We start from the raw sequence: 25,264 nt of genomic DNA, 5'->3' as shown, positions 1-25,264 counted from the left end.
ATGAATCTATCTATACAACCAATGATTATTTCTGAATAGAGATTTTCAAGCTTCATAGCACATTAGCAGCACCTGACACACCTTGAAAAAACTACACTTCCATGTTTGGGTAATTCTCTCAGGTTTAGATTTAATTGGCCGGGAATGGGTCCAGATCTTCGATACTGTGTAAAGGTCCTAAGTGATTCTACTGTGCTGCTAAATTTACTAGATCGGAAACACTGGTCTAGTAACTTAGATTTAGGATGTTCATTCAGGTACACTTGACCCTTGAACAATGTGGGTTTGAACTGCTTGGGTCCACTTATATGCAAATATTTTAAACAGTAAGTGCCACACTTCTACACAATCCAGTGTTGGGTGAGTCATCTGATGTGGAGGAACCTTGGATACCAAGGGCCTGGTATAAAGTATACTCAGATTAACCTCTGTGTTATTCAATGGCAGTTTGAGATTTTTAGAAAACTCAGTGTTTTTTCTCAAAATTATGTCCTCTTCTGCCACAGGATGTGCTCATGTCCTCTAACTGAACAGTGTATTTCATTGAAAAACCTCAGTATAATATTGTACTTGGATACCTCCCATATCAGAGTTCTCTGTTTCTCCCAGTGCTATCACTGTTTTACACTTAGGCAACTAACTGCCCCTCAGTTGCAGCAGCAGAGCCTCACTTGGTCTGACCTGTTTTATTGCTTTTAGTCTTGCTGGGTTCCTATCACGGACAGTGTCATTGACCTACTGAGTTGTAATGAGAAACAGTAACAAAGCTAAGCAGATGCCAATTATGAAGTAGCCATGACCCTCACATGACTGGGGTTTTTGAAGCCCATGGAAATAACTATGTAAGGTACCACACTGCTGAATAGTCTATTTAATGAAATGTGGAACAGAAATTGCTGCAATTATCCTATTATAATGTAACTAAGTGCTCAAGAATGTTAAATGGTGCATTTTTAATGATCAGTTGAGTGCCCATTCACTTGTATATTTACTAGTAAAGAACAAATGCATTTAACTTAAATACATGTATTGAATTTCATCTTATAGTTGGTGATGATTCCTACAAATATGTGAGAAATATATAATAAATGGCAACAATAAATTACATTTTAACCATAAGAATGGCTCAAATAAGTTTCACTTTTAAAGTAACAAAATCTTTTAAAAATATGCAATTGCTCAAAAAAAAATCTTGTATTTTCTGAAGATGGATCCTACTAGGACTTTTTTTTTTCTGTGTATTTGAAATAGCAGTTAGCTCTCTCAAACAGTTCAGAGATATTATTCTGCCTTAAATAATATCTACAGCCATAGCCAGTGCTATGTAGCATGTTCTATTCTAAGTTAACTGCTCTGTAATGTCGCCCATGAACTATTTACATACACCTGTGCAGACCTTAAGTGTTCAGGGTATTTAGAAAATATAAAACCTTGATTATAGTTGAGTTAGCTAAGATGATCTTTTTAAGCATCTCTACAATGTCACACCAAACAATTCAATCAATTATATTGGGGGGGAAAGTAATCAGCCAAATGGCTGTGAATATTACCTACCACACAGCAAGTAGGTGAAGATGAACTGAGTAAATAGAACTAAAGTACTTAGCATAGTGTCTGGCACATTATAAATAGTTAATAAGGCTTGGTAATAAATCTTTATAGTGGCTAATGTTAATCATTCTAACAAAAGTCTTAAGTGTCCTTCAATTAATTTTGGCTCCCTCTATACATGCTCTCATTTTGGATTGCAAAATCATCTAAAAACACTTCAGATCCAAGATGCTGAACTTTGAAATCTGCTGCACTAAATACAAGCTTCAATTTTTTAATGCTTCCTATTTAAAGCCTATGGAAGTCCCTTTGATGATATGGTTCTTTAACTACTCCATATTCTCACAGATTATCTCCCTTTACAAATCATATACTTCCCTCCTCCCACCCACTATCCGAGATACTACTATGTCAGTAAACACCTAGCTGAGCACACTAGGTTCTCTCTCCTTGCCTGACTACATTCTTTTTATAAATATTAATATTATACAGACAAAGGTCTGTATAGTCAAAGCTATGGTTTTTCCAGTAGTCATGTATGGATGTGAGAGTTGGACCATAAAGAAGGCTGAGCACTGAAGAATTGATGTTTTAATTATGGTGTTGGTGAAGACTCTTGAGAGTCCCTTGGACTGCAAGATCAAATCAGTCAATCCTAAAGGAAAGCAGTCCTGGATATTCATTGGAAGGACTAATGCTGAAGCTGAAGCTCCAATACTTTGGCCATTTGATGAGAAGAGCTGACTGATTAGAAAAGACCCTGATGCTGGGAAAGATAGAAGGTGGGAGGAGAAGGGGATGACAGAGGATGAGATAGTTGGATGGCATCACTGACTCAATGGACTTGAGTTTAAGCAAACTCCGGGAGATGGTGAAGGACAGGGAAGTCTGGCCTGCTGCAGTCCATGGGGTCAGAAGGAGTCATTCAGGACCGAGCGCCTGAACAACAACAAGAAATATTAGTTCTTGGGTAAACTTACCATTCCTCATCCATTTCTGTTCCTAAAACCTCGAGAATCATTGAAATAGCAATAGGCTGAGGTCATCTGGTCATGATAAAAGTCCATGTTATTGACTGTCTGCTCAGGCCATGAACAGCTAACGATCCTTTTATCTGTTTACTTGTTTACTTTGTCTCATCTTATATGCATCTTCCCCAAAAGTTTCACTCTTCTCAAAAAACTGAAGATTAAGGCAATGCATAAATTCTAAACTCTCTCAGTCATGAACTCTAACCTCTCTCAATCTTTATGTTAATATTGTGTGTTTCTCAGGGCCTCTTCCTTCTTCTTGTCTCGATGGGGCGTGGGGGGATGTCTTCTCTCCTCTGAATGTGGAATAGTATTCATTCTTTTGCCTCAGTCAGCTCTTTTCTGACTATACGCACACTTTTTCTTTTTGTTTTCTTTTTAAATCACACATTGATTGACTGAGCTTCAACAATATTTTGTATTTTACAAATGGAAGATTTATGGCAACTCTGAGTCAAGTCTGTCCTTAGTTGCTCAGTTGTGTCTGACACTTTGTGACCCAATGGACTGTAGCCCACCAGGCTCTTCTGTCCATGGGGATTCTCCAGGAAAGAATACTGGAGTGGGCTGCCATGCCCTCCTCCAGGGGATCTTCCCAACCAGGTCAATATATTGCAGGTGGATTCTTTACCAAGTGAGCCACAAGGGAAGCCCTTACTGGTGTCATTTTTCCAAGAGCATTTGCCTACACCATGTCTCTGGGTCAATTTTGGTAAATTCATAGTATTTCAAACATTTAAATTATTTTTATATTTACTAAGCTGATCTGTAATCAGTTATCTTTGACATTACTATTGTAGTTTGGGCACCATGAACCACACCCTTATAAAACAGGCAACTTAATCAATTAACGAAGACCTACAAGACCTTCTAGAACTAACACCAAAAAAAGATATCCTTTTCATTATAGGGGACTGAAATGCAAAAGTAGGAAGTCAAGAAACACCTGGAGTAACAGGCAAATTTGGCCTTGGAGTATGGAATGAACCAAGGCAAAGGCTAACAAACTTTTGCCAAGAGAACACACTGGTCATAGCAAACACCTTCTTCCAACAACACAAGAGACAACTCTACACATGGACATCACCAGATGGTCAATACTGAAATCAGATGGATTATAATCTTTGCAGCCAAAGATGGAGACGCTCTATACAGTCAGCAAAAACAAGACTGGCAGCTGACTGTGGCTCGGGTCACGAACTCCTTATTGCAAAATTCAGACTGAAATTGAAGAAAGTAGGGACCACTAGACCATTCAGGCATGACCTAAATGAAATCCTTTACAATTATACAGTGAAAGTGACAAATAGATTCAAGGGATTAGATCTGATAGACAGAGTGCCTGAAGAACTATGGACAGAGGTTCTGACATTGTACAGGAGGTAGTGATCAAAACCATTCCCAAGAAAAAGAAATGTAAAATGGCAAAATGGTTGTCTGAGGAGGCCTTACAAATAGCCGTGAAAAGAAGAGAAGTAAAGGCAAAGGAGAAAAGGAAAGATATACCCATCTGAATGCAGAGTTCCAAAGAATAGCAAGAAGAGATACAAAAGGCTTCCTCAGTAAACAATACAAAGAAATAGACGAAAACAATAGAATGGAAAGACTAGAGATCTCTTAAGAAAATTAGAGATCTCTTCAAAGCAACATTTCATGCAAAGATGGACACAATAAAGAACAGAAACGTTATGGACCTAACAGAAGCAGAAAATATTAAGAAGAGGTGGCAAGAATACACAGAACTATACAAAAAAGACCTTAATGACCCAGATAACCATGATGGTGTGACCACTCACCTAGAGCCTGACATCCTGGAGTGTTACGTCAAGTGGCCTTAGGAATCACCACTACGAATAAATCTAGTAGAGATGATGGAATTCCAGCTGAGGTATTTCAAATCCTAAAAGATGATGCAATGAAAGTGCTGCACTCAATAGGCCAGCAAATTTGGAAAATTCAGCAGTGGCCACAGGAATGGAAAAAGTGTTTTGATTCCAATCTTAGAGAAAAGCAATGCCAAAGAATGTTCAAACTACCACACAATTGCACTCATTTCACACACTAGCAAGGTAATGCTCAAAATTCTCCAAACTAGGCTTCAAAAGTTCATGAACCAAAAACTTGCAGTGGATTCAAGCTGGATTTAGAAAAGGGAGAGGAACCACAGATCAAATTGCCAACACCCTTTGGATCATAGAAAAAGCAAAAGAATTCCAGAAAAACATCTACTTCTGTGTCATTAACTATGCCAAAGCTTTTAACTGTGTGGATCAAAACAATCTGTGGAAAATTCTTAAAGAGATGGGAATACCAGAACACCTTACCTGCCTCCTGAGAAACCTGTGTGCAGGTAAAGAAGCAACAGCTAGAACAGGACACAGAACAATGGACTGGTTCCAAATTGGGAAAGGAATACATCAAGGCTGTATATTGGACCCTGTTTATTTAACTTCTATGCAGGGTACATCATGTGAAATGCTGGGCTGGATGAAGTGGAAGCTGGAATCAAGAAAGCCAGGGAAAATACCAATAACCTCAGATATGCAGATGACACCACCATTATCACAGAAAGCAAAGAGGAACTAAAGAGCCTCCTGATGAAGGTGAAACAAGAATGTGAAAAAGCTGGCTTAAAAGTCAATATTCAAAAAATGAAGATCATGGCATCTGGTCCCTGCAATCCTCAAGAATGACTTTGAGGGGTTCAAGACTTCAGTGCAGGATACAACTGCAGATGTGGTAGAAATAGCAAGAGAACTAGAATTAGAGATGGAGCCTAAAGACGTGCCTGACCTGCTGCAAACTCATAACAAAATTTGATCAGATGTGGAATTGCTTCTTATTAATGAGCAGAGAAAGTTCATTGAGATGGAATCTATTTCTGGTGAAGAGTCTGTGAAAACTGGGGAATGACAACAAAGGATTTAGAAACTACATAAACTTAGTTGGTAAAGCAGTGACAGGATTTGAGAGGACTGACTCCAATTTTGAAAGGATTTCTGTAAATAAAATGTTATCTAATAACATTACATGCTAAGAGTCAATCTATTTGGTAAGCTTTACTGTCTTCAGAAATTTCTACAATCACACCAACTTTCTAGTAAGCCCACCCTGATTTGTCAGCAGGCATCAACAGCAACATCCAGGCAAGACCCTTCACCCCTGTAGGCTCAGATAATGGTTAGAATTTTTTAGCAAGTATTTTTTAGCTAAGGTATATACATTGTTTTAGATGCAATACTCTTGCATACTTAATAGACTACAGCATGATATAAACATAACTTTTAAATGCACCAGGAAACCAGAAAATGTATTACTCACTTTAACCCAATATTCACTTTATTGCAGCAGCCTGGAACCAAACCCACAACCTCTAAGGTATACCTGCAATCTTTCAGCTACCTGTTCATTGACTATTGAAAATGAGTTGCTCAGTCACATCCAACTCCTTGTGACTCCATGAACTATAGCCTGCCAGCTTCCTCTATCCATGAGATTCTCTGTCCATAGGATTCTCCAAGAAAGAATACTAGAGTGGGTTGCCATTTCCTTCCCAAAGGGGTCTTCCCAACCCAGGGATCAAGCTCAGGTCTTCTCCATTGCAGGCAGATTCTTCACTGGCTGAGCCATCAGGGAAGTCTCTGTTCATTGACTATTACATCTGTATTTCATGCCTTTGATTTTTAGATTATCCCTTCGAGCTTACAAAACTGCTCAATTAAGTTCTGCCCTAAACTACATCTTCACTCCATTCTATTGCTCACTTAAACCAGGAACATATATTTTCTATATCTTTCACTGGTGACCTTATTGAAAGGATGCTTTTTATATACTCCCTCAACTCCTCTTGACCTTCTAACTAGAATCTGGATCTTGCTCCCATCTCTGCAATAACTTCTTTCTGGAAGAGGCTATTGATTATGAACTTTAATAGCCTTTCCTTTGAAAGCATTTAACATAATCTATCAGCCTCCTTGCTTGAAATTCTTTTCACCTCTGACTCCCACTGCATTGTTCTAGAGAGTTTTCCCCTTCTACCAGTTTGAATATTGTATGATACTTATTGATGCCACTTCCTTTCCATTGCTGGATGTCAGATCTCAAAATGTAGTCTTCTCAAGGGTCTCTCAGAGGACCTTTTCTCTTTCTAAACTCTTTACTTGGTCTTAGGCCTTTAGCGTCACCTCTGTGAGGTTGACTCTTAATCTAGGTAGTCTCTTCTCTCCTCTGCATTGGTTGTGCTCTTTCAATCACTCACTAGATGCTTTCTTAAAAAACTCCTCCTGACTCTGCTCAGTGTATATAACAGAGAAAGTGCTACCATGTCTGCTTCTCTTTCAAAGACCTCTATTTCCTTCTAAAGTCCTAAGACTTTATTCATCAGATTTTATTTCATCAAATCACCATTCAGCACCTTTATCATTTGCCTCATTCAGTCATTTCCCACGTACTTCCTCCTTTTTAAGTATTTTTTGACACTTACCTCTGTTATCCAATTTTCATCCTTATTTCTAACTATTATGGAATGTTCTTCCTTCTGCAGTCTGCAACTTCCAAAATGTATTCTACAAACCATACCCTGATTAATTCCTCTAAATAAAAATTCCTCTTAGAACATTAACCAGATGTTCCAAAATCTGTATTTAAAAAATTTCAGATTTTTATATTATTTTGCCATCAGTGATCTAGAGCTACCCAATGAGCTCCTTCATTTAACTATCTTTATGTATGTAAAGTGTTTAGTGGGCTTCCCAGGTGGTGCTAGTAGTAAAGAACCTGCCTGCCAAAGCAAGAGATACAGGAGACATGGGTTCAATTGATCCCTGGATCAGGAAGATCCCCTGGAGGAGGGCATGCATCCCATTCCAGTATCCTTGCCTGGAAAAACCCATGGACAAAGAAACCTGAGGGGATACAATCCATGAGGTCACAAAGAGTTGGACATGACTGAAGCAACTAAACATGTACATATGCAAAAAGTTTAGCTATTTGCAGTAAATGCTTCACACTTTCAAACCTTAGTACATCTGTTTATCCATTTGCCACTTAAATCTTCCTTTGTAAAGTCCCCTTAAATGTTTAAACCTGCTCCAGGTCAATGTAAAATTTATGTAGTCCATACAGTGTGGCTTTGGTACAAACCTCTTTCCTCCAATCTGGCTGTCATCTTCCCCTTCTTGGGGAAAGTGAGGCAATTGTCACTTCTTATTGAGTATTATATTTATTACTATAAACATCTTACCACTTCTATAAGTACAGTTAATATATTGGTTTAATAGTAATAGACATTTATTGAATAAGTGAAATAAACAAGAAAGAATATGTACCCCCGTGTCCATACTGTAAGTCAAAGTTACCTGCAACTGTATTTCTGAAACTGTGAAAAAAAAAATTCTTTGCTTACATCTGCTAAATTGATAATAAAGATGGCTTCATGAATTCCAGAATATTTAAAGACCTTATCATCTATTAAGAATTTTGGGGATTGAGTTTGATAGTATTTTAGAAATAAAGATATAAAGCTTCACAACAACACACAGTAATGAAGAACTTGAAAAGTAAGAATTTGACAAGGAAAAATGCTGAAGATTTTCATCAGAACTTCATAAGGCATAAGAAATTGTGATATAATACATTTGATTATTCAGTAATGCTAAAGTGGAATGATGCATTTTCACCAATAACACGATATATCCTGTATTTTACACTGGGCTGGTATAACCACCATGTGTATGAAAAGAAGTTACACAGTAAAGAGACTCTAAGATGAAGCTAGTTAGTTTTAGGAGTATGGACTTTGTATCTGGACTGACTAGACTTGAAGCTCAATTCTACCATGTGACCTTCAGCAAGTCCCTTTCCTGTACTTTAATTTGATCATCTATAAGTTGGGGATATGCATTAATGTATGTGGTACTCTTAGAATAGTATCAGCACTAAGCAAGTACTGCACATTTAAATTTTAGTTTTAATGAAGAAGAGGAAAACATCTGTTTGTCAAGATAATAATCAGCTTTATCTTATTTTCAGACTCTAATCAATTTTTATTAGAAGTGTAATAGTTTAGGGCTTTAAAATCCCTACAGATTTGATCAACCAAATTTAACTGCAGTGTATTTAAATATCTTGTTCAGGGACCCCCAAGTAGTTGATGGTCCAGTTGAGAAAAAAATTCCTTCTATATATCAATTATCTATCTCTCCATCTAACCAGCTTCCAGTTATCCATATAACTCACACAACAAAATATTTGATATAGCTAATTTGAAAGTCTTTTCCTGATTTCAAGCTCCAAATTTATGTACCATGTTTTTCTGTGAATGTTAGTACCGCTCTTCAAAGCAATTTCTTTTAAAGTTATTGAAACATCACTTCTTCTCACTAATCCTTTGATATACTAGGATTCTATTTAATCTTACTTGGCAAATAACCAGGGTCTCTGGAGAAAAGTCTGAAGAAGATTTGTGGGACTATAGCTTAGCTTTTGGCTGTTATTTGCAGTGGTCAAATTACACAGTATCTAGACAATCAGTTTTAGCTCTGCATTAATAATATTTCTCACATATTATAAAGCATGATAAAGAGAGATGAAAAACATAAATATTTTATTTATACAAATGTGAGGCAAATAGCTGAAATAGTTCCATAAGTTTGATTTTGTTCAAGTCATAAAAAAAATAATGACTTCAATTGGTTAACCACTGTGAATGTTTAGAAACTAAAGAAAGTTTAGTCCTTCCTTCTGTATTCTGTCAACTATACTCAATATAAAAAAAGAAGAAGAAGAGAAAGAAAGGAAGCAAAGGCATAAACTATTCTTTAGTAAGTAATGAATAATTGCATGTTGAATGTAATTAAAGGTTTTTGGATAGAAAAAAGCGGGACGTTTAGTGGAATATTGCACACCACAACACTGATTTGAACATATGTTTGAGTGAGAAGATGCAGCTTTTGGTACAGAAGAAACTGTTACTTTAAGAGTTATGCCAACTTAGGCTCTGAGCAGGAAGCTTGTTCAGATCCTGCAGTCTATGAAACAGAGATAATTTCAAAGCTATATTTAAAGGATAAGAAAAAAATTAAAGTTCTGTCCAATAGGGACAAATGGCTTGTTTTTCTGCCAAAGAATCCATTTATCAAGAAGTACTAGAATCAAATACATTAACCTGTGCAAAAGCAGAGACATTACTTTGCCGACTAAGGTCCGTCTAGCCAAGGCTATGGTTTTTCCAGTGGTCATGTATGGATGCGAGAGTTGGACTGTGAAGAAGGCTGAGCGCCGAAGAATTGATGCTTTTGAACTGTGGTGTTGGAGAAGACTCTTGGGAGTCCCTGGGACTGCAAGGAAATCCAACCAGTCCATTCTGAAGGAGATCAGCCCTGGGATTTCTTTGGAAGGAATGATCCTGAAGCTGAAACTCCAGTACTTTGGCCACCTCATGGGAAGAGTTGACTCATTGGAAAAGACTCTGATGCTGGGAGGGACTGGGGGCAGGAGGAGAAGGGGACAACAGAGGATGAGATGGCTGGATGGCATCACGGACTCGATGGACGTGACTCTGAGTGAACTCCAGGAGTTGGTGATGGACAGGGAGGCCTGGCGTGCTGCGATTCAAGGGGTTGCAAAGAGTCAGACGTGACTGAGAGACTGAACTGAACTGAAAGACCTATAGTCCCAAAGAAGGAACAGTTTTTTTTTTTTCCTTTTTCGTAAATCCTTTTTCATAATCCTCAGTACCTGATAAAACTCTAAACTTCCAAAGAGGATATACAGTAAATGGTGTAATTTTTTTTTTTCATTTAATGCTTCAGATGGGTCAGAATAAAAATGGGGCCAGATGTTTGTTAATTAATTACTCAGTATCTAAATACGATAGTTTATTTATCACCATGTAAACTTTCTGTACTAGTCTTGTTTCCATCTCATTTCAACAGATTGCTAGGAAACTCTGGCAAATTATCCCCTAAACCATAAGGAAGTAATATACTATAAAGGTGCTATTTTCTCCAAAGAATATAAAGATTCCACCTGGGGTAGAATATTTTTTTCTCAAAATCAACATATATTAGATTTCAATACAAGTAGGTATGCATGTTGAACTGTTGAACATTCTAAAGTCCAACTCTTTTGAAATCTACTCTATGCACAAACTTCAGTTTCTCTGTGCTGTTTCTTTAGCATCTCTTATTTTAAAGAGGTGTCTCACAGGCATTATCTCTGTTTCTTTTATCCAATTTAAAAGTGCAATTTTCACTGGACTGAGGAAAATTAAGTCTGATAGCTAAAAACTAAGCAATATATCATGAATTGCTACTATATAATAACAAATATTGTCTCAGATTTTACATAATAAGTGTATTTCACTTATTATACTTCCTGATAAATTGGAGTCAGTGATTATTTGGGGGGAGTGGGAAATCAAACTGGCAAAAGGTATCAGGATAGTAAAACAAATTTCATATTGCTTTAATGAATAATTCTAAAGAGACTATATTATATGCAAAAACTGTAGATCACAGATGCAAATGGCAAAAAAATAAAGAGCAAAACTCTCAGGTTGACTTTGACTATCAAAAATTGAAAAAGAGCTTAGTAAATAATTTAGATATTACCAACCATTAAAATTTTTATTTGTGAAAATGTTTAATGGCATAGAAAGATACTTAGTTGATATACCAACTTTTAAACTGTGGATGAATGTATTTGGAAAGAAATGTGCTGGAAGTAAATATAACAAAATACTAAAGAACTGGCTCACTGGTGTTCTGCCTAAAAATACAGATATTTTTCACATTTATTTTTCAATCCATGTATCTTCTACTTATATTATCAGAAATAAAGTTAAAATTACCTTTAAAATAGTCTCAAATTTCATGTAATGTTTTACAGCATTTCACAAGTTAAAAGCAAGGCAAGGAGGATAATTTTCCATTTCAGTGTTAGGAAGAAATGGTAAATTCTTAATATGAGGAGCTTGAAATAAAACTCAGATCCTCCAAAGCCAACTTCAATGCTCCTTCTGTCATATCATATTAGAAGGACACAGGAAATAATATATATGAACACTATAAGTTATTCATAATAATTGTAACCCAAGTTGTTATTAATACTATTGTTTAATTTATTTGATTTTCTTTATAAATTCCTAATTTCAATTGAGAGAAAAATACATGTATGAGATTAGACAAGTGTTAACAAAAATGGACAAAGTCAAATGTGTCAGAAATAAAAAACTCATAATGGCATTTATGCTTCATTCATTCAATATTATGCTAGCATGGATTACAGGACAATCTAGAACTCTTGTTTTGCTTGAGAAAAAGATTGAACATGGTACTCAAAGTAAGAATGGAGTCATACTAAGAATATTAATAATGAAAAAATGTGAAAAAAAGTCCATAAAGTAAGACACAAAGGGGAAAGATAAATAGACTTGATAAATAACCCTGTAGACTTTTAATTAAGTAATCTATTTTAATCAGTGAGAAATTAAAGTAGAAACTAGTATCTTTATAACTGTTTATTTAGGGTTACTTGCAGGGCATATTTAAGAGATAAACACAATCAGTAAGATTTAAGAGTCAGGTTCTTTTTCAGAAACACACATCTCTTTTATCAGCTGACTTTGTTTAAATCCTGTACCTCCACTCTCTCCGCTTGTGCTGGCCTTTTCCTGATCCAATAGACTTATGGCTGATGCCAGACACTGAGCAGGGCTTGTGTGTTCGATGAGTTTCAAACTCAGCCATTTTTCAGGCAGTAGCCTCTAAATCAAAGATTATAAATGATTTAAAAGATTGTGCTGTGCTTAGTTGCTCAGTCATGTCTGACTCTGTGACCCCATGGACTGTAGTCTGCCAGGCCCCTCTGTCCATGGGGATTCTCCAGGCTAGAATACTGGAGTGGGTTGCCATTTCCTCCTCCAGGAGATCTTTCAAACCTAGGGATAGAACCCAGGTCTCCTACATTGTAGGCAAATTCTTTACCGTCTGAGCCGTCAAGGAAGCCCTTGAAAAGATTATAGCCATGGAAATAAAAATATGTGAAGTCAATTAGTTGCAACAAGCATACTTCTCTCACCTGTGATTGGGACACAGATCCAGAGAAACATTTCTCCAAGTGCAAGAATGAAAAATGGCAGTTGATCCTCAGCCTCAGAATCAGGGAGACACACATTAAAAAAGCAACTGGCGGATTGGGCTAAACTTTCATATTTCTACATGGGCAGCTTTTACTCAATTCTTCCTGTTTATGCCAAGTAGAAACACTGGACCATTGTAGCAAAATCTTCTTATTTCTAAAGAATAGCTTGAAATTTAGATTTTTATTTTAAATATCTCATTTTAAAAACACTGGCAATTTTAATAAATGCCGAACATTATACAGGCCAAAGAAAACACATCTATAGAGCATATTTGACACACAAGCTGTGGTTAATGACCTCTGGTTTAATAATTTGATTACTATATTGTTGCACATATAGTTGAGATATTTCTGAAAAGTCATATAATTTGATTACTAAAATGTCAAGGACAGTTTACTGATTACAGAAAACTAAATAGAAAGAACAAAGCTGGATTATGTATGCTATTATTCTGCACTCATAACTTCACAAATGCCAAGCATTTCACTAACTCCATTTATTATCAAAAAGAAAATATCAAAGACCAGAGGTTGACAATAGAATAATAAATATAACCATCATAAACTTTAAATGCAATATAACTAAGGTTAGGTTACAAGTTCAAGTTGTTTCTCTGTGTATGCAGATGTGTGACTGTATTTCTAAATGATGACTAACTAGCCAATTATAGTCCCTAGAAAGTTCTGTCATAACTGACATTTTAAATGAAGCATTCTGCTAAGAAAACCAAAATTTCAACCTCATTTTAATCACTTTAGCTATGCAGAATTCTGTTAATCAAGTAGAAAAAAAAGTGTCTTTAACGCTTACGATGATTTATCTGTTTATACGAATGTGAGAAAAATGATCACACCTTCAAGTAATAGATTATAAGTACAGAGAAAGTTCACATTACAGCTATGCTGATGAAAATTACCTGCAGGCTGTTACAACACAGCCTGTGAATTAATTAACCTTTTGCCATAAAAATCTAGAAACTTCAGCAAAGAGTGAGTTGTCTGTTTCCCTTGCTTTAGCTTCCTCAGCATTGAAATACTTTCCCTTCGTGGTGAAAATACTGTGCAATTACTGAGGCAAACAAATAAACATACTCAGATTCCATCATTGCTCCATGTTATTATAATAAAATCACATAAGTTGTGATTAAAACACAGCAATTTAGATGTTTCCTCTTTTGTTTCAGTTAAAGATGAGAAATAATGGTTGATTTCTCCATAGATCTTCAATTTTATGAATAAGACTGGCAGTTTCTTAGTATGAATAACGACTACCTCTTAATTATGTATGTTCTGAATTTGGGAGAAAATAATTAAATAAAGCAGAACTTTTGCCAACATGTTAAAAAATAAGTACTCACATGCATTCTTCTACACTTCATTTTCAAATAAATCAACACACTATCTCTATTTGAGTGTACTGGTCAAGTACTTTGATAATTTCCACTTGGGATCCGAAGCTGAGAAATCATCTAACAATAAATAAAGCTATGATCTAGGGAAATAGGATTTCTAAATAAACAATGGTAATATGAGCCACTGTATTCCTTGAAGTTGTTAAAGCCAAGGATCAATAAGACATGGTGAATGTGAAGAGGACAGCAAGCCTTAAGGACTACTAAATTATACTCTGCATATTGACATAATAATTTCACATCCTTATGCAACTGTTTGGAAATACTTTTTACTTTTTTCTTTGATGTAATTAATATCTCAAGAGGGTTAACGGTCCCAATATTTAATTGTTCAATAAGAAGCAGTTAGAGCTCTTCTTTTCTATTAGCTTTTTTTTTTTTTGAGCTAGCTTCAATTAATTCATTATATAATTAGTCTTAACAATGGATAAGCCATTCTCTCAGTAGATTAGGAGACATTCTTGTTTAGATAATGGGTTTAATATATATATTGGTTTAAAACATTAGGGTATTTCTCTATTCTCTCTCTTTCTTTTGGTCATCTGTGTGTACGTGCTCAGTTGTGTCTGACTCTTTGCAACCCTCTGCTGTAGCCCTCCAGGATCCTCTGCCGTGGAAATTTCCAGACAAGAATACTGGAGTGGGTTGCCATTTCCTCCTTCAGAGGATGTTCCCCACCCAGGTGTGAACCCATGTCTCTTATATCTCCTGCACTGTAGGCAAATTCTTTACCAATGAACCACTGGAAAAGCCTATCTTTCTAATCAAATGATGATTTGCCAAATTCATCTTAAAGAGCTAAACTAGTGAACTTCCTCCCCAAGTATTGTTCAGAGAATCATTTTTTAGTTGCAGGAAGAGGTATACAACAATAAGTTAAAATAAGAAGGTGATAATGCTTGTCTAGAAAACTGAAGATGTATATGATAGGTATACATATATACCTACAGGTGTATATGTGTATATTCTCAATTAAGGACATACCTATTTTAAGTGTAATTATTTCAAGTTAAGCAGATTCTTAAAATAATTTGGAAAAAAGTTTCACAATTGTTAATACATTAAAATTTTCCAAATGAATCTTTTATTGTATCTATAGGGAAAGTAGCTCTTTAAGGTTGGAAAATTTAAAACATTTACCAATTTTTTGGTTAGTTCAATTTTGAGCATACCCCAGTTATAAGCTACACTTAGGTAGGTATATATCTACACCTGAAGTATCAAAGCTAATACATGTTTGTCACATAGAAAATTAACAGTACATATAATTTGAATATAAGAATACACAAAGTTTCAAAAAAGAATTGGTACCCTGCAAATACTTAAATTTGTCTGTGCTGACTTAAACTAGAATTAATATTTCCATTGATTCTAGGATGATCATGCTCATGATAATACATATATGTATTTGAATAAAAAGTAGATGTCTTTGAAAGCCTAAAGAATGAATATATAGGTATATAACATTCCTTAATTGTTATAGGAATACACATGCTATGCTTTGGAAGATATGCTCCACCTACCTGACAGGTAATGTTCTGTCTCCTTTCCTTCTATCCATTTCTCTTTGGGGAACAGGATACCAACGGAAATTCAGTTTCCAGTTAAAACCCCCATAAGTCATGTCTGACCCAGCCATGTATTCAAAGGTGTCATCACTAATCACATCAATGATGGGACATACAACTGTCTTCCTGCAGAAAAATTAAAATCAGCTGGTGTAAAAATTATAGTTAAAATGTTTCATTAGCTTTTTAAAATATCACATAGCTGATACCTTGAAACTTAATTATTTTGTGACTTTAATTTGCCTTTATTGTTATGTTACCCTTTTTCTCCATGAAATTACTTCCTTTTACTACATCTGACTTCAGTCTACTTTTATTCTATCATATATAATCTAATCAAATATACTAATTGATCCTCAAGCTAATTTCCAAATGCATTCTAAGTACTAACTCAGCAGGATGAACATGGCCTATTTTTCATTAAACCTCTCCCCACAGCATGATTATTAGACTGCTTTGATATTATGCAGCGTTTGAGCTATAGCCCACTGAAAAGCAACAGTGTGCAGGGAGTGAAGGATGAATAATAGCAAATTCAATCTGGTAGCTTGACTCTCAAAGGTGATAGTTTAGATTAAAGAAATAGCTCAGAGAAAATGTTCATGGAAAAACAAACAAATGAAAACCCACAAAGAGAAGCAACAATAAAAATCATGATCATCAGTATAAGTAAATATTTCCTATGAAAGATATTAGGTTCATGACAATTTCTGAGTGAATCATCTTAGACAGCAGTTTACACTAAAAATCTGCATGTTTTAAAATAGGAAAAGATAAGCAACTTCAGTCTCTGGAGTTTTATGATCCATTTTTTTCTTAAAGTAAGAGGAAGAACCAGGAGATTCGGTATTCTTTTCTTTTTTAATTTATTTTACTGAATTAAAGTTGATTGACAGTTTTTCTAATTTATACTATATATATATATCACTTTGTATAGCAATGTGATTAAGTTGTACACACATAGATTTGATATTCCTGATGGTGGCTTTTTAGGATAAGGAACTTTGCACCATGGGAGGTCATTAGGTATTCTTTTCATTCATGTTGCACTTTCTCTAGCCTACCTCTATTCCAAGCCTGTATGTTTTATTATGGTGTCAACCATCTGTCATCTCCAAAGTAAATGTTTAAATAACTGGGCCTTGTTTATAGCTAATTCCAAAAAGTAGAGCTTGTTTTTCATATAAGATAGAAAGTGAATACACAAATATGCTCTAGAATCCCCCACAGATATGGAAAACAAGGAAATGTTGTCCATTATTTATTCTGGTTTTGCAACACCTGTATCACCAATGCTCAATTTCTAATAGGTCTTATATGCCACACTATTGACCAATGTCTAGAGTCCTCTGAAATTAAAAGGTTTCAAACTTTCCTGGTGACTCAGTAGTGAAGAATTCACCTGCCAATGCCACAGACAGGTTTGGTTCCTGGTCTGGGAGGATCCCAGATGCCATGGGCCAACTAAGCCTGTGCACCCCACAGCTACTGAGTCGCACTCTAGAGCCCTGGAGCCATAACTTTGAGCCCACACACTGTGACTACTGAACCCCACGTGCCTAGAGCCTGTGCTCCGCAACAAGAGAAACCACTGAAATGAGAGGCCTACACCCAGCAACTAGAGAGTAGCCTCTGCTTGCCACAACTAGAAAAAGCCCTTGCACAGCAGCAAAGATCCAGTACAGCCATAAAAATAAACAAATGAATCTTAAAAAGAAAAAAAAAAAAACTTAAAAGGTTTCACCTAGCCTTGGAAAATCTTCTTGGTAACCCTGGTTCTTATAAAAACAATATCTTTCTTTCTTCATTAAATGTAATCATTTAAATTATAGGGAGATGACATTAGATCTAATAACCTCCAATAGAACTTTATTATCTAGTTATGGCAACTTTAGAACATATAAGCAAGATAAAACATTAGAGCTCATTATATGCCAATACAATCTAAATATGTTGTTAGATTAAAAAATAAATGATCTATTCATGACCATAGTGAAGCAATATTATAATCTCACTAAGTTGAATATGAAACACATGTTTTTAAAAGCATAATGTATGAAAAGCTGCCAGGAAATGCATTTAAAATGTTCCAAATTCATTTTACTTTGCCAGCCTTACCCTCCTGTGCCTACTGTACAATACACAGAATGGAAAAATGTTATTACCCATATATTACACTCAGTAGACAAAAAGGTTCCCACTGCTTTCTTCAACTGCTATGGTTCATTTTACTGACAACCTCCATCCATCTTCCTGGCAAATACCAAATCATGCCATTCATGTGATAGAGCTGCACTAGCTCACACAAAGCAGCCCCTGTCTTGGAGCCTTAATTAAAAACTTCAATTCTAAGTAGACCTTTCTACTATAGGTGAAATGACTATGCAAGCAAGGTGCTATGCAATGTTTTGCTATTATTTCAGATAGCAATCGGCATAATTGTCTTCATTAGGTACTTAGGAATGATACTCATTTATCATCAATAGTTATGAATAACTGCAAGAAATCCATTTAAATTTCATAGGATCACATGGGAAAGAATTGTAGGTATCTATGAGGGTTTCTATGGAGAAGGCAATGGCACCCCACTCCAGTACTCTTGCCTGGAAAATTCCCTGGACAGAGGAGCTGGAAGGCTGCAGTCCATGGGGTCGCTGAGGGTCAGACACGACTGAGCGAGTGACTTCACTTTCAGTTTTCATTTTCATGCATTGGAGAAGGAAATGGCAACCCACTCCAGTGTTCATGCCTGGAGAGGCCCAGGGACGGGGAAGCCTCGTAGGCTGCCGTCTATGGAGTCGTACAGAGTCGGACATGACTGAAGCGACTTAGCAGCAGCAGCAGCAGCATGAGGGTTTCTAATTTCTATAAAGCATTCTTGAACTTTTCAGATTTCATGATATGTCTGTACAGAATGGCAATACTATTTAAATAAACATTCTTACAGCTGTGCTTTTCTTTAAATCATGATTTCATTTCAGTGGGGTGCATGAGTGTATATAAGCTTTTTAAGATCTTCAAGGTGGCTTTGTACTCGACTTTGATTAAGAACAGTGACTAGGTAGAGAGAAGATTGTTCTGGAAGTGGGGAGAACTAAATTGTTGTCCTCGTCATTTACAATTTCTAGGACAAGTCATTTAACTATCATCAGATACAGAGAAGAGTATCTTTATTATCTACCTCACAGAGTGGTTGTGAAGACAAAGCTGCTTTGAAAATATATTTTGTAAAATATACTACTATCTCTGATTGGACTGATTTCCTTCACCTATAAAATGAATATTCAGCATCTTTACTATTTGAATTGCTTGACTTTCTTAATCCAATATTCAGGTTTGGCATAAATAAACCAAGATCTTAATTAAATAAGGAGTAAGGGGACTTCATTTTTAAAAGCTAGGAAATAAACATTCTGAAAATAGCAGCTTGGGAAGAAAAGTTTTGAGGGATAGCTGTAACGGTCCTAACAAATTCAGGCAAAATCCAGACAGAGCATATGAATTCTTACCTGTCCTCCTTTATTCTTGCCAGCAAGGGCTCCAGCCATCCTAATGTGCATTCACAGTGTGCATCCAGGAAAGTTATGACTTGTCCTTTTGAAGCAGCTGCTCCTCGAAGGCGGGCACGTATTAACCCAGAGCGCTCTTCCATTCTAATAATTTTTACTGGCACTTCTAAATTTTTCACATAATTCTCTAATGTTAACTTGAGAAAATCTGTAATGTGCAATTAAGAATTTATAACGTTTTGAAACTCTTTTAAGACAGAGAAGGGAAACTACTGCCTAGATGGAAATTCAACACACAGAAGTGATGGTCAACTCCTATCAACATGCTTTGCATTAGGTTAAAAAAAAAAAAGATACAGAGATTTCATGACTATTAGTGTACAGTTCATTATGACTCATCACTTGGCTGACAAGGGTAAGGCTACAGCAGGAAGTTAATATACTAGACTGTAATTTATAAGCTGGGCCACATTGGCAACTGCAGTTTTCTTAAATATGTTATTTTTCTTTTACCTACAATAAAAAAAGAGAGCCAAATACCCACTGTGTCATATAAATGTTCAGTCATATGATCAACTGAGTTGGGAAAAAAGAGAAATACTTAGGAAAGTCATTTTGGCTGATTTCGTAGGTTAGTAAGAACCAAATGGAATCATGAGGTAAACTGAAAGAATTAGTTACTTGGTGGAGTGGCACTGACTAGATATACTGAAAAAATCTGATAGGTAGTTTCAGGGTTAGTATAATTACAAGGAAAATATGGATCATTACCCTGTTATCTTTTTGAACACAATAAAGCTCTATAATTAAAAAATGTATATACAAGAAAAATAATTTTACCTCTTTCACTGGCATCATCTACCAAGATGACCTCAGAGAGCAGATAGTGTGGGGACCTATTTATAACACTGTAAACAGTTCTAAGGAGAGTGCTCCAAGCTTCGTTATGAAACACAATGACTACACTTGTGTTTGGAAGTTCATCAGGGTAGACCTTTGTCTTGCATCTGGAAGAAAGGAAAGAAGAAGGACAAGCTAGTAAGTTCATTTTTCCTTCTGATCACTGTAATAAAAATATCCATTATGACACAAAATTAGACTCAAAAGTCCGTTATTACAACAACACTTTATGGTTATCTAAAATTATTTTCCTTTTTATATATGTTGTGAGCATTCACTTGGCACTTTGAAAATTTAAATGAATACTTACTAGATTATTTGAATTATTATTATTTTTTAAATTTTACATTAACTCTAGGGAACAAAAAGGCATGATTTGGACACAAGTCTAAGAAAGCTAAAATAACATTATGAGACTATCAATAGAAGACCAGGTACTAAAGGAATTCATTTAGTAGATATAATTGTCTTTGTTTAGAAAAAAGAATTATTGTATAACTCAAAAATTCATGAGAACATAAATAGACATGTTCACAGGGCTTTGAAGCTTATAAAACTGAGATTACTTTTCTTCTAAAATCTAGTCATGTACATTTTTCATTCTGTTGAAGAATGCCATAATTAATGTCTACTTTGAGGGAAAAATGTTGGGGTCAAGATAAATTTCAAAGATTCTCAAAAAAAAAAAAAAAAACCCAAAACAACAAAATTAGAGATGACGAAAGGGTATAGGCTTCCAGAACATCTCTTGAATGTACGGAGGTGTCACCTGGGGACTGGGTAACCTGCAGTTTCTGGTTTAGCAGATCTAGGGTGCAGCCTGAGAATATACAGGATTTAAAATGTTTCCAGGTGATTCAGATGCTGTTGATCCCTGGAATACACGGTTAAGTAAAAGCCTGCATCATAATTGTTATTAATTTTAGAACTTGGTATTTTGAAAAAAAAAAAACAACAACTTAATTTTGCTGATAAATCAAAAGAAGTCCAGATTTTGCTTTTCAAGCCATAAAACTTGTAAGGTACATTTTGATAAATAATATGGAGATGTTCGGAGAAGGAAATGACAACCCACTCCAGAGTTCCTGCATGGAGAATCCCATGGACAGAGGAGCCTGGTCTACACAATCCATAGGGTCACAGAGAGCTGGATACAACTTGGTGACTGAACCATCATCATGCGCACGTTCTCGGTGGTCACTGCAATTTTAATGTGCAGGTGGCTCTCAGCCATATCCACTTGTCAACTTTTAGACATTTTTGTCACATATTGTTAAATCATTGTGATTATAGAGTATTTTGCAAAAATGTCACTGGGTATCCAGACAGGAATAGAAGTATATTCACCTTATGTTATTTTTCCTGGTAAAATAAGCTGAAGAGCAAGAAAATTAAAATCTTTCCATAAAGTAAAATGAACCAGATACACCCTGCCACCAATAAATGACCTAATCCTTGACACAAAATTAGCATCTTTAAAATTAGTCCCCTTCACAGGTGAGTGAAAAAAATCCAATAAAGTGTGGGCACCAAAGGCATGTAATAAAATAAATACCAATTATATGCCTGCAGAGACTTTAATCATTTTTTAAAACAGTCTAAAATAATAGCTCCTAGGTGAAGTGCTCTGTAATATAGCCAGGAAAGAATGTACATATGTCTAACCATTTTTTCAGTATATATTTATTTGAATAACATTCATTAAGCATCCACACTATATAAGACATTTTGCTTATAAAAATAGTTCAAACGTAGGGTAGAAGAGGTAGGTTGATTTATAGTCATCTTTTCCCATTCTGGTAGCAAGATTAAAGCGGTTTCTATTAATATATGTCTCATCATCATTTGACTTGGTCTTCCAGGCAGTTTATCATTAAACAAACTTAGAAAGCTATCTTGGTAAGTCAGACAGGTCCTTGCCAAGATTCTCCTCAAACCTCCACTCTTCTGCCTCATCAAAACACCCCCTCACTTTCAGCATGCTGAACAAAATGAGTCATAAAGATGATTGTCATCATCAATAAAGAAGTAAAACTGAAAAAGCAGGCTGAAATCAGTCCAACAGTCAGCAACTACTGGTTCAACCCAAGGGTAATAGTCTATGAAGGCTACTTATTATCATTTGTATATAAGTCATTTCTTTTAAATTAAACCTCTTGCATGTTATGCTAAATGTTAATAAAGAAAAATGAACAAGATATTTATTCAAATAAATCATTTATAATATAAAAATAAAAGCAGATACTTAGATCCAGCTTCTCAACTTATTTCCATCGTGCCTTGTTTTTGTGGTTAAAAAAATCCACTCACGTTAATTTTATATTCATTATATGTGACATTATAATGAACTAATTTTCTAATAACACAGCTATAATATTTTGCTTACTTAGAGAAAATTTCCACTATGTCATTATTTAATGTAGCATAAATAAAATAAAATGTGGTTAATATTTTATTAATTCATCCTCTTTCTCCTATGTAAAGTTATTTCACAAAAGAAACTTTAATAACATAGTTTATAGGATAATTCTTATTATACAAATTAATCATTTTCTATGTCTGTTTATTCAGTTACTCAAGCATACAAATATATATGAACAAGTGTTTTTTTATTTTTATAATTTTTAACGAATTTATGATACAATGAACTGGAATTATTGCTTATAATTCTTCAAACCTCTTGTCACCTAGGGTAAAATACATCATTATTTTATGCACCACTAGGAAAGAAAAATGTTGTCAAGCCATAATAAAATGCTTTGTTATCTTGAATAGGATCTATTCAATACCTAAAGCCTATAGAAAAAGCTCTCAAATTTATTTTGACATAGATTCCTATCAATATTTTAAGCTTGCTTATACATCAGTCATACTAGTTTCTTGTTGCTTTGAAATTTCTTTCATCTATTCTAAAGGGATTTCTCTAGTTTTGGGTTGTATTGCTTAGCAAATGAGAGACATACATTTAGCATATATCTCAATAACAAAATATTAATACAAAACAATTTCATCTTGTGAGTATCCTCCTTTGTACTGTAAAACTGTGCTTGCAAACTTTTAGCAGCAAAGGAAATCTTGACAAAATTCAGATTCTAATTCAGTAGATCTGGTATGGTAATAAGGTTGTGAATTTCTAGTAAGACTCCTGGCAATGTGGACTCTGCTGGCCCTGAGTTGACATAATAAATAACTGATAATAAAGCCTGGCAGGCTACAGTCCATGGGGTCACAAAGAGTCAGACATACCAAGCAACTAACACTTTTACTTTCACTTTTCAAAGTTGACTAATTCAAATATTTATTTCACAGGATACAAATCTCAAGTCACAGAGCTACTTCAATATACTGCATAATAAAGTAATAAATGATATTGCTAATAAAATAATTTATGATTTATAATATTAGTAATGGTTATGATTTCTGCTCCATAATATATCTTAAATGATATTGTAGGTGTCTGAAAATTTGAAAAAAATTTCTATGCATTAAAAAAAATAATTTATATATTTATAAATATATATGTTTATAAAAAAAGAAGTAGATTCCCTAGGATCATTTTATTAAAACTAAGTATAGAAAGTCAGCTATCACTGAAATTATGTGTATATGGACCAAATACTCCTAGTAATCTGTCTTTTGAAGACATTATTTTTCTTTTATGTAAATATCTAAATAGAATTGAAATTTTGACATAATTGTGAGAGCACAATGTATGTGTAATTAACTTTGAGAGTAAATGTGTCAGACTGTAATAGCAATTTTAATAAATTTGAAAGATATTTGATACCCAATACTCAAATTGAGTTCCTGAAATCTGGTATTCCAACAAGAGCATAAGCTTTATCCTAGCAGAATTTCATATTTGCACTATATTTTGACATTCTAAATCTATAATACTTGAAAGAAAATAAAAGTTTATTTCCTTTTAATTCTGTAATTATCTGTCACTCTAAATCTTGGCTGCACATCAGAATCATCCCATAAGCATGAAAAACAAAAAAAAAAACAACAACTGGTATGTGGGTTTTAGCACATGTGGGATTCTGATTTAGGTGTCTGGGGTGTGGCTATGGATAATAAGATTAAAAAGAAATCTCTCCTGGGCATTTGAATGTGCAGCCAAAACTGAGTTACCAAATTTATTTAACAGAACCACTGATATGACACACATATACACATCAATATTCTGCTTACATCAACATTTTAAAATAGGATATATAAGGTTAGTATCTTTTTTCTATGTTTATATGAACTAAAATAAGTCACTATTTCCTTGCACTATAAATACTGGAGTCAGAAAGTCTTCTCTACTTCATTTACAATCTCCTCTGTCATCTGGATATATACTAATGCTTATCCAGTTTTCTGTGCATCAGCTGTTGACTTATAAATGTAGGAGAAATAAATGCAACTGTTCTTTGGAGAGAATATGGTGATAGAATCACATTTCCTCCGTGTGGAACATGGAAATACAGTGAGATAGTGTTCCTATTTACCATCTTTCCCCTTGGCTATGTCCACATTAGAGAAACATAGATTGTTACAATTTGATTTTATCCTTTTCAAAGCCATATTGATGTTTTCATATAAGCTACTGAACACAACACACCACATCAAAGAAAGAAAAATTGACTGTAAGATGAGAATGTGAAATCACAAAGGATCCATAATTACACAGTGGTTTAGTTAGACACAATCCATTTAGGACTCCACACAAAGGCTGTCAACATTGTAGTTTGCATGACTTGTTGAAATGCAGCTCAGTGAGTCAGTGGCTACTTTTAACTGGCTCAAACAAAGATTAATAACAGTAATTTAAAATGAAGACTTACAATACAAGTTCTCTCTATACTTTTTATTTTTAAGAGCTGTAGGAATTGTATTGAACCTTTCAGAATTATGGGTGGTTTCAATGTTTCCCAATTTTTTAACATTTATATTCACAGAAAGAAATTTCACCATTTTCCAATGCATCCATGCAACAAAAGCCTGGGCAACAGGACAGTGATTCTTTCATAACTGAAAGTTCAGAGCCTCAAGTGAAATGAAGCACTTAATTTTGCAAGGTATCCTATATGTTTCTTGGTATATACATTGTGTTAAACCTTCCAAAAGTTAAGTTCCTATAAGTCATAATTACTTGACTCATT

General features: G+C 34.9%; 1 protein-coding gene across 2 annotated transcripts in view; it reads right to left on the bottom strand.

Moving 5' to 3' along the window:
• Positions 1 to 25,264, bottom strand: part of GALNT13 (polypeptide N-acetylgalactosaminyltransferase 13) — a 648,808-nt gene that overhangs the window by 217,351 nt on the left and 406,193 nt on the right. For both annotated transcript variants that reach the window (XM_005676121.3, XM_018063172.1), the window contains exons 5-7: positions 20,055 to 20,221; positions 19,215 to 19,422; positions 15,661 to 15,831 (exon numbers count right to left, since the gene is read on the bottom strand). In XM_005676121.3, coding sequence (XP_005676178.2) covers positions 15,661 to 15,831; positions 19,215 to 19,422; positions 20,055 to 20,221 — 546 coding nt within the window. The remainder of the gene's footprint in view (positions 1 to 15,660; positions 15,832 to 19,214; positions 19,423 to 20,054; positions 20,222 to 25,264) is intronic.

Source organism: Capra hircus, chromosome 2 (assembly GCF_001704415.2).
Source record: "Capra hircus breed San Clemente chromosome 2, ASM170441v1, whole genome shotgun sequence".
In the NCBI taxonomy this organism is placed as follows: Eukaryota; Metazoa; Chordata; class Mammalia; order Artiodactyla; family Bovidae; genus Capra; species Capra hircus.
This window is presented reverse-complemented; position numbering and strand designations above follow the sequence as displayed.